Raw genomic sequence first — 11,342 nt, forward strand, 5'->3', positions numbered from 1 at the left:
GAATATATCCTGCTCCCTTCTTACAGATTCAGAAGACTGGGATCTCTGGTTGTTTACATTTCTGATTGTTTTCTTCAGCGTTCTGTAGTTCCCATGGCTACAAAAGCCATTTCAGGAACTCATAGATTCCGAAGCCATGCTGATAGAATTCTGCAAATTCTGTTTCCACTGCCCCTCCACAGAAATTCTGCCTCTGGGACTAGATCTTCAAATCAAACCCTGAATTAAATGCTTCCAAACAGAAGTAACACTTCATTCAGCTATCATGACGTTAATCGTAGGCTAGAAATATGCATGTGACTATTACAACAGGTCCTCCAGCTCTCAGTGGTGTATGTCACTCTCTGGAATGCTCTGTGTCTGAAAAAAGGACTAGAACTTTGTGAACTATCTGGTAAGGCAGGCCAAATTCTGTCATTAAGGGGGGGGGGGAGAGAGAGCCTGCACTAGATGGTTTTGGTTTCTTTCAGCAGGTAGCCTTTCTGTAATATCACAAACTGCTTTAGAAAACTTTCCTCCATTTCATAAGCAGTTTGCCGTATGGAGAGTCTACCCCAGCCAGCCAATTAGGAGCCCTGCTTGGCCTCCCAGAGGAGAGGGCAAAAGTAAATAATGTGCATCACTTTTTGTTCTCACCTTTTTAATACATTAATATGTTTTGAGGGGAAATCATGACCTGCTGATTTATTTATGAGTAACCGAAACGGCAGAAGATTTTTCAGAATCTTGACGAAACACCCATCTTGAAACTTGCACTGTATTGGATTTAGAATTATTTGGGTAGTATGTGGAATCAACAAGGTCTATATATTTCATTCTGCTATGTAGCATATTATACCACCTTATAAAAGTTACTGCAGAGTAGTTAAAGGAACAAATTTTTACCTCACACACACTGAATCCCTTTTGATTTTTGTGAATTCCAGATAAGCAACAAGATTAACCTGATAACTCTTAATACTTAATTCCAATCTGCTCCCCTGTAAAAACAAACAAAAAAACCCCCTTGCTTTTGTTAAACTAACCACACACAAACATACAATGGAAATTAAATAGCTGTAAAACTGTTGTTTGCACTTTTGCCCAGTATTTAAAAGACAATTATTTCCAGAAAGTTGGCACTTGTAACCATACAGATGATAAAATTGATTCCAGTTACAGTCCATCTTTGTTTGGACAGGAAATACCAGTAGTGTTTGAAAAATGGATTATTAAGGACTTTTGGTTCGCTGACGGTGGCTCACACAGCAGCGTACTAGGAAAAAGTGTAGCATTTCTCCAGCCCAGATTATTTTCTCTGCAAATCTTTGGAACAGGAAATAAAAAACAGCTAATGGTTCATGGGGCATGTGGAATTAGTTTAAGCAAACCTCAACCCTTCTCCTTCTGGCTGCCTCCTCTTTCCTATGCTGTTTTGTCTATGCTTGCCTCAGAATATGTCAACAAATTTCCTTTAAGCTCCAAAGAGGAGTGAGCAGTGGGAATGCAGGCAGTATAGTGGTCCTTTCCATTAAGGGGGAAAATTTAGAACAGATGTGCATTCAAGAAGGTACAAGTTGGTCTTGTTAAAATATTTGTAAAGAAAAATAGCTTCAGGATCTTCCAAATAAATCTCTATTGAGCTCTAGAGATATGAGAAAGGGGTATGGTTTTTGTTATTCTGATAGCATTCTTTCCACACAATACTTGATGATGAATCAAGATACGCTTAGATCTGGGAATCTAAACTGAAGAGGCATAAGTAGGAACAGAAAACAGTTGTGACTTGAGGCTGGATTATTGTTTACTTAGTAGTTAATGAACAGAATAATTGTTTCATGGTCCTCTTATATCATCAAATTTGCTGGAAAGAATGCTGCAGCAGCAAAATGAGTAATTAAAATAAAATCCTATATATCCTAGAGGTCTACAGCTTTGGATACAACTACACAACCATGCTTACTATATGTAGGATTCCTGAATGAGGTTTTTCCTTAGGAGATAAACACTTAGGAAATATCAGGGTATAGTTTGATGTATGTTATCCAAGTGGCATGGATCATTAAGAACAGGGTTTTGGGGCTAGTATTTTCACAGGGAGCAAGGGAAACAAAGTGACCCTTGCAAAGTGTTTTTTTTAAAATGCATTGTAATTTCTAAGCATGAATAGTATCCAAATGTATATTGAATCATTACAATTAGTTCAGTAATATTTGGGTACTTAAATGCTAACTGATGATTCATTCTTCCAGTTCATTCTAAACAATGGTGCAAAAAATGAAGCCAGTATTATTTTAATAAACTATTACGTATTAGACCTTTTTAGACCTTTTTAGACTATTATGTATTAGACCTTTAGACATATTGAAACAGAACAGAACTTTTCTTTTTTTGTAATGTAGCTTTTATTCATTTTCATGTTTAAACTGTTTAACATGGTTGCATTGATATTAATCTTTGCTTACAGTAGAGCATATGACGTGAAACAATTACTTAAAAATAAAAATAAAACAACAATAAACATTCAGATAAACTTTTCTGAATATATTAACAAAGTTGTGGCAAAGTGTATATACCAAAATTATTACAGTTACTACAGAGAACATAACTTTTATGATACTCCTTGCAGTTTGGTCTTGTCATGTCATCGGTCTCTGAACATTTTTAAAGTTTGCATGTTGTGTGTTTAAAACATGCTGTGCATTTATAAAGCTTTTATCATCCCAACTAATGATTTGGCTCCATGTTTTGGACATAGAGTTTTGAAGTTGGGGAAGAAGGAAAGAGGAACAGGAGGAGCTCAAGCTTCTCCTCCCAAAACCCTATCCGATCCTGCTCATGACATCCATGGGCCTTTAACACATATTAATATGTTTTAGGCTTCATTGGAATGCCGGTTGATATAGTAAGGCATATCATAGTTCAACGGCGAAAGTCAATTAGTCTTATTAGTCTTAGTTTGCCAAATCAGTCATTTTGTACCATGATTCCACATTCTAGTTTATTGGCCAATTATGTTTGCCCATTTGACATCATGGATGGCAAACCATGTTTTGTCTGCACTGAACCATTGTGCATCAAGTACTGAAGTTAATTTATCTCCAAAATGTATACTTTTACTTCCCCATGATTAAGAACAACATACCACCACTCTTTTCTAATACAGTAGGGGAAAGGCACAGAAACATTGCCGAACCCTGGAAAATTGAAGTGCTTGTCCTTAGAATCCAGGTGTGTCTGGTTTTTTTACTTCACCAAAGAAGCTTTTATTATCTTGAAATGTAGATATACTCCTGTCAGCAGCAGAAAATGCATTTCAGAAATGTGAGCTGGTAATATACTGATACTTATCTCTTACCAAAGTGCACAGGATATGAAATTGGCATCCTCAACATATAATAATAATAATAAACCAAGTTGCTGAATTATTGGAACATATATCTAAGAAACTGATACAGTGACAGATGAAGGTAGCCACTATTGCGTACTCGTTTTATATGCCCTCTGTGCACAGAGTTCAAAGTACAGGAAAATAACCAATTCCACAATGTGTGTGTGATAGATACACACACACACAAAAAATTTTAATGGTGGCTTCCATGTGTTTCTAGGGAAAACTGTAATAATTCCAGTATGACCAGCAAAACTTGCCTTTGATTGCTGATTTGGCCTCTTTCTCATAATCCTTAGGACAGTGAAAAGAAAGGATTTATGAATAAGCTCTATGCCATCCAGGAAGTGTGTGTCAGTGTCCAGAACATCCTTGATGAAGTGGCTTCCTTTGGAGAAAGAATAAAGAAGTGAGTGTTGACACACTGGCGCTCAGTTGCTCTCAGATGGCGTTCACATGCCCGCGTTTCCCCAAGGAAGTTGTGAAAGGTTACCTGTTTTAATTTAGACAAAAAACATTGCTATGATGTACATTGCAAAATAACATTATACATGTTTCGCCGCTGTTTGTAATTTTTATTGGGATTTTACAAAAAAATATGTAGTACAGAACAGAAATAGCAGTGCATCTCTGAAGGAAGAAATAATTCTGAGTCATAGTTCATATGCTTAACACTTCGTGGCAAGAGAGACCATGCAGATGGCCAAGCTGCCCCTGACAGTCTTGGGAATAACTGGTATCATCCTGCCAAATGGCAAGAGCACATTAGGTGCTGATGTGGGGCAAACAGGTTATTTGTATGGGCTCTTGGGCAACTTCAGCATAAGAGCCTGAGAAGATGGGGTGGGTAGAATCAAAAGGATTTCAGAGACTTACACCCATTCCTAAAGAACTCACTTGAAAGCAGCACTGACTGATTTCAATGAAAATGGGTGTGTTTAAAAATCAGAGCCTTGTGCAAGGGCAGCAGGTTGTGTTTTATCTCTCCTGCCTGTCCCGCGGCACCGCCATCAGACCTGTTTGGGGCAGGATCTCACCAAGCTCTGAGCGGTGAGAAGTTTTAGGGGTTCCTACGTGTGCCCTGTGTTGTTTTTATTGGAATGAAGGTAACTGGCGACTTCTGGCATGTATGTGAAATCAGGTTTATTTATACAGAAACAGCATAAGATGGAAGGTTCACTCATCCTACTCTGCCATTTGGTTCTTAGGGGACTCCAAGATTCCATAGCACTGGGTTTTTCGTAGAGAGCAAGTCTTGCATTTCAGACTCTGTTCCAAGGCTACAAGTCTACTGTTGTCTTTCAGATGGAGAGGTTGCTGGAGGAGATGACCTCTAACTGGGGAAGCAGGGGGAAGAAAGACATAGCAAGATCACCTCTACTTCACCATCTCTTTAGTTATGCAAAGGGACATTTTCTCAACTAAAGGGAATCTGCCAGGCTAAATTTGTCCAATCATTCTGACCTCTTCAGTAGTCTCTCTTTCTGCAGAATACAACCTTGCAACTATTTTTAAAAACCGAAGGGTCCCAGAGTATTTTATTCCCCTTCCTCATTTCATTTCATTACAATACCATGTTCAGTTTGGCAGTGTGTCAAATTGCTAAGAAGTTGGTAGGAAGGGATGGGAGGAGACAGCATGCCTTACTTCTGTTAATTTTTTCATTCAGCACATTCAATTGGACTGTTCCGTTCTTGAGCTGGCTGGCAATCGTTGCCCTCTGTGTGTTCACAGTCATCCTGTATTTCACTCCACTGAGATACATTGTCCTTGTCTGGGGTAAGTAAAGCCTTTCCTTCCCCTCCAAACCTGTCTATGCCACATAGAACAAACTGTTTATAAGGGATGAGTTATATTGTCAGTAGTTTTCTGTATTTATGATCATGAAGCTACTACATGATGGAAACAGACAGGTTAGTTAGAAATCACAACTGTGTAAAGATTTAGACTCACCTGCAAAACACATTTTTCTTGCCCAGCATCTTAGACTTAATCATGCTATAAACATGTATCCATGAGGATTCTTCATATATCAAACTGTAGCTTTGTCTAGATATAACTCTGATTTATTTTCACCACTTATATAAAAATAGTGGCATTTCAATTTATATAGCACATTTAGGACAATATTCTTTTGTTTAGCCTTTTATCAAATGGAAATATATAGAGGCAGTTCCTATGAACTAGCAATGAGAGGTCACCTTTAAATGAACAGAAAAGATACATGTATATTACACAGGCTGCTTCATACATTTTTTGAAGTGTGCATTTGTGTGCATTTTAGAGCAGGAATAGCCTACATTGTGCCCTCTAGATGTTATTGGACTGCAATTTCTGCCATCCCTGACCATTGACCATGCTTGCTGGCCATGATGGGAGTCCAAAAGCATCTTAAGGACACCATGTTGGCTAGTCTTGCTTTAAAGTAACCAGCAGTGTAGAATGGCATGTGATGAGCGAGGGTTAAAAGGTGTTTCAATTAAACACTAAACTTGGGAGGCCTTTAGTTAGTAAAAAAATGTTCATTTGATTTACTGGTTGGGACCAGAAGGCAAAATCAAAATTCCCTCTGCCCCAAGCAAGAAAGGAAGAAAAGTGAGAATAATAGGAGCACTTGGCAAGAATGGGTTTGTAGCCAATTGTGTCTTAATATCATTGTAAGAGCCACTGGACAATGTATTAATATGATTTATCACTTTATTTAGGGATCAATAAATTTACAAAGAAGCTCCGAAGTCCATATGCAATCGATAACAATGAAGTACTTGATTTCCTTTCCAGAGTTCCTTCAGATGTGCAACTGGTATGCATTTGATTTTGATCTTATACTCATTAATTACTATTATCAGGCAGTGTTAATTTTACGTGTACAGTGGTACCTCGGGTTACATACGCTTCAGGTTACATACGCTTCAGGTTACATATGCTTCAGGTTACAGACTCCACTAACCCAGAAATAGTGCTTCAGGTTAAGAACTTTGCTTCAGGATAAGAACAGAAATTGTGCTCTGGCGGCGCAGCGGCAGCAGGAGGCCCCATTAGCTAAAGTGGTGCTTCAGGTTAAGAACAGTTTCAGGTTAAGAATGGACATCTGGAACGAATTAAGTACTTAACCCGAGGTACCACTGTACTTGCACATGATACTAAAGTTTCACATTTTGGCAATTTTTAATGTAATACGTTCAGTTACAGTTCCGACAGACAGACAGATAGACAGATATATAACAAGGAAGCATCTCAAAAGCTTCCATTCATTATTTATTGTCTATTGATTTTGTAATAGGCATAGGTTTCTTTTGCGGGTTTTTAAAAAATATATATATATCTTAAAACTAGTTCTGCATTCCAAATAGGCCTATGTATATGTCACAGAGGCCTGCTGTTTGGGGGTGGCAGCGGCAAAGCATCCCACTTGGCATGCCCCTGTGCCAGATATAGAGACAATGTAGTGTCAGGCTGTTTTGGCAGACACTCCTCTCTTCAACCATGCATAGCCTGTGGTAGCAAACAGGAAGATGAAAGCAGAAGGTACCAGCTTATAAGCATGAGCAGACAACTTTGCCCAGTATTTCATAGCAGCAAGATGGTCATTTGGAATTGTCGCCACCGTTCGCTGATGGTGGAAATTATTCTTGAACAGTTCGTTGCATGATGGGGACATTTTCAAAAATGTAAGGCTGCTGCACCCTCTGCACATAAAATCATATTTGCAAAGTGTGTGTTGTCTGTTTATATAAAACATTTTCTTTGCTATGAATATTTCCATTAACTGAGGGTTGAATTTGAAACTGTTTAAAACAGCTGAAACATCAGTAGAAAGACACCTGGATACCTGCAGTTTTAATGTTCCTGACAAGTTGGGCCACATTATTTTGAGAATGTCATTATACAACTGGGAGCTCTCTGTTGGTATAGCAAGAGACTCTTAATCTCAGGGTCATAGGTTGGAGCCCCATGTTGGGCAAAAGGTTTTTCCACTGCAGGGGGTTGGATTAGATGACCGTTGTGGTCCCCTCAAACTCTACAATTCTGTAAAGAAGTTTATAAAGTAGGTACTGTTCACTTTTAAAGTCATATCCCGTGGAGGAGACTTCACTGAAGTTTCTGCCACCATACTGCATTATTTCCTGGCATTATTTTCCTTGTGTTGCTTTTCCTCCTAGCAATACATAAAAGTATTTGACCTTTGGGGTGCAGGGCTCAAATAGCTTGTAGGTGTGATAGCAAGAATACTTCCTTACTCCTTTGCATGGATATTTTTTTTAAAAATCTTGTGGTTGTGTTGAGTTGAAATTCCTCTCTTAACTTTGTGTTTAAACAGGTGCAGTACCAAGAACTGAAACATGATCCTACCCACAGTCCAAGTAAGAGGAAGAAAAACAACCCTGGCTAGCCAAATCCGTGTGCTGAGGAGACCATCATCTGTTCAAGGGGAAAATAAAACTAAAAAGCTCTAGACCTAAGGAGCATTTCCTCTCTCTAAGCTTTATTTATTTTGCCTTTTATTCATAATGGGAAAATTTATAAATACTGTACAAAGGGATTTATCAGTGAAATTGCACTTGAAGTTGGACAGAGTTATGACGAAGGCTTCAAATTTAGTTTAAGCTGAAGTTTTGTTGGAGTCCATTTATAGCATGAATGTGAAATGGTAAGTGATATGATAGGCACACATGACTGGATAAGTAAAAGATACATTTTTAAACTCATGCTCTGGTTAATTTTTAAAAGCTAACTGAGGATTTATGCATGACCCATCCTTTTATCCAAAGAAGATCACTCTTTTTTATATTTTATACATTTTGCCAGAAGAACAGAGCAAAGGCACTTATTTGTGTGTTTCATCCAAAAGAAATAAAACTGTAATTAGACCCTGCTGCAAATAAACAAACTGACTAGGGCTTGCCTAAAAAGCAAGCCATATATACACTAAACGCAAATGTCTTACTGGAGCTCCAAAGATTTAAAGAAGTTCTTAACACTTTTATCATTCCACCACAAGACTTTGAAAAAAAATATACCTGTATCTAAAATACTGCCAGGTTTATAACGGATTGCATCTTTAACTTTTTATATTGCCACTAATCTTGATTTGTACTTACTTAGCCTAGTGGAGAACCTCCGTATCGTTCAGTAGTGAAAGAAATATTATCAGATTAAAACCATATTGCTTCAGGTGTCAGGCTGTGAACACCTTTTGTGCACATATAGTATGTCAATACTAAAATCTGTTTGCTTCCTAATCAAAAGGCCATTTTAAAAGGCTTTACAGCATAGCACTTGACCTAGTACTGTGGCAAATGAAAAAGAAACAATGTGGGCTGAATTTATATACCTGTTTTGTTTCTTCATTTGATTCACCTAATCAGTCCTCCTGATAGTTAAGTGCCCTGTTGCGTGGAAAGCATTTTTTAAATTGTGGCAGATGGGAATATGGTTTACATTTCAAAACATTGCCATTGCATAATGAGTGGCTGGGAATATATTCTTAAACTGTGACCAGTGGAGCTCTTGAGTTGAGTCTGTACACCTAAGGACCTTATCATGTAGTCCTTACAGAAAACCTGCAGTGGATGTCAAAAGGACCAATTAAGAGCTAATGGATTTGTGCCCTCAGGGGGGAAAGAGATGCCACACTCTTCATTACAGAACATTCAGTCTGCGTGGTGGCTGCTTACCAGATTCTATTGCACTACTTACTGTTAAAATAGTACTTTTTTTGAGAGAGAAATATTCAATAGTATATGCACAGGAAAATGTATATACATTAATTTACATCTAAAGGTATTCTTAAACTACATTTCTCATGAAAGCTGATTTTGAAAATTATTTTTATCTTAGAGATGTGTTGCTGTTTCTTACAAAAGAACTATTTTGAAATTGCCTATTTATACAACATGCTTGAAAGAATGCCAAACAAGTTATGTATCTGCAGGGAAGACTTGACCCGAACATGTTCTGGTTATGTAGCCAGGTGATCGTGACTTACTCAATATGCACATGTATGCAGGTCGTGTCTCTGTTTATTGCTGATGAACAAATATGCCATTAATGAAGTCAACCTATTGAATCGTATGTATTAATGTTGATAATTTCTTTTAGTCTGGAATATTTTGTTCACAGTGAAAACCTGTTACATAATACATGAAGACTTTTCTCTTTATTTGTTCACTTACTATTATCTATCATTCTGTGGGCTTTTTTCCCCCTGTACAAAATGCTGACCTAACTTATTTATGCCATTAAACTCATATGACAAACAATTGATTTACTGTGTGAAACATTATGGGATAAAGAAGAAAGAGTTCATATACTCCCCACTCTCCCATGCTCAGGGAGAGCAAATGTCCACAATTTGCATAACGGTATTGATGGGAAAGCATCTATAATGACCACTTTGGATTGGGGCCAGCAATTAAAAGTAATATTGGTGACTGCTTAGAGAAGTTATTTTCTCTCCTAGAGTTATAAATTCACTTGGAATTCCTGCCTTTGGATCTCCCAACACCCCATCTGAGCTCTTCACCTGCAGGGGGCTGTTGCCTTTTGGTTTCTGCAATGGTTAACCGGATCATAGAACCATAGAAGAGTTGGAAGGGGTCTAAGGATCATCTAGTCCACCCCCCTGCAATGCAGGGATAACCCTAGGAAGCCCACAAGGATGACATAAAGACTACAGACCTCTCCTGCTGTATGTTCAGTGGCATGCTGAGTACTGAGATTCAATCAGCTACCGTTAATGGCCATTAGAGCTTATCACGCATGAGTTTGTCTGATCCCCTTTTGAAGCCATCTAAACTCATGTCAGTACATTCTGTAAATGAATTGCATGGTGTGTGAAAAAGTGCCATTTGTCTGTCCTGAATATACAGTTAATCAGTTTCATTGAATGATTCCAAGTCCTAATAACAGGAGGGATAAAACTTTGTCTCCTAATTACCTCAAAACATGCATTTTTTTAATCGGCTTCATTCCTGTTCTCCACTTGTTATATGAAAGTTCCATCCACGTGGTAATTTTGTTTTCCCTTTCTGTATTTTCCCAGGTCTTTTTAAGATGAGGTTACCAAACCTGCACATGGTATTCCAAATGTGGACTACTCCATAAATTCATATAGAATTCAGGTGCGTGCCAAATACATATTCTGTGCTGCGTAATCATGAGACTCAGCAGTATCTTTTCATAGCACCAGGTAGAGTATCACAGCTGGAATTCAGCTGCTGAATGAGTAAATAAACCACATTTTTCCTGCCTGAGAACATGCTTTGCCTTTCCACACATTTATCAAGGGTTACTGCTAAGTTTACAAGCTTAGAATCCATGCAAGAGAGTTTGCATGAAATAATTAATACCAAGTTTTTCATATTTCTGTTAGTGACTTGTCTGTAAGCTGTTGATGTTCTCCTTTGGAAAGGAAACTTCTTTGGGGAATAACCCTGCCTTAAGCGTCAAGTGTTTCAAGATGCTCTGTGTGATAAAATTAATTCTGGAGTAAGCATCTACACCTGTTAGTGTCCTTATTTTGATAACTCACCTCAGGCATTTTTTAAAAAGGAATTTGCTTTCAGAAGCACATAAAGCTGCTTTGTAGTAGAACAACATTTGCTATAAACAATTTTAAATCTATTGAGGGAGACAAAAGAAATTTGCAAAATGTTTAGGTTTTCTATCTACTGCTAAAATCCATTCATAACTGTAATTTTCAAATATCACTTAGGGAGAAAAATGTTCATTTTTCACAGTAGATGTTTCATGAATTACTGTTTGAAATGCAATAAGAGAGAGAGATGGAAATAGTATTTTGGGTGTTTGTGTTTTTCTTTAATCCAGTAGAGTGGAAATCAGGTCACACTTTCAAGTCACATTTTCCACAGTTTGGTCTGAAGCGATCCTTTGAGCCTGAGGTTTATGTACTTTTACTTGGAAGTATTTCCCATCAAGTTCAATAGAATTTTCATCCAAATAAGTGCAT

General features: G+C 37.8%; 1 protein-coding gene across 10 annotated transcripts in view; it reads left to right on the forward strand.

The window, feature by feature from the left end:
• MCTP1 (multiple C2 and transmembrane domain containing 1) overlaps positions 1-9,633 on the forward strand; it is a 166,912-nt gene extending 157,279 nt beyond the window's left edge. For all 10 annotated transcript variants that reach the window (XM_083403796.1, XM_083403800.1, XM_083403799.1 and 7 more), the window contains 4 exons: positions 3,670-3,779; positions 5,040-5,149; positions 6,076-6,173; positions 7,692-9,633. In XM_083403796.1, coding sequence (XP_083259922.1) covers positions 3,670-3,779; positions 5,040-5,149; positions 6,076-6,173; positions 7,692-7,763 — 390 coding nt within the window. In that variant the 3' untranslated portion in view covers positions 7,764-9,633. The remainder of the gene's footprint in view (positions 1-3,669; positions 3,780-5,039; positions 5,150-6,075; positions 6,174-7,691) is intronic.
• The last annotated feature ends 1,709 nt before the right edge of the window (positions 9,634-11,342 follow it).

Source organism: Podarcis tiliguerta (genome assembly GCF_965153285.1).
Source record: "Podarcis tiliguerta genome assembly, chromosome: 11".
NCBI classification, from domain to species: Eukaryota; Metazoa; Chordata; class Lepidosauria; order Squamata; family Lacertidae; genus Podarcis; species Podarcis tiliguerta.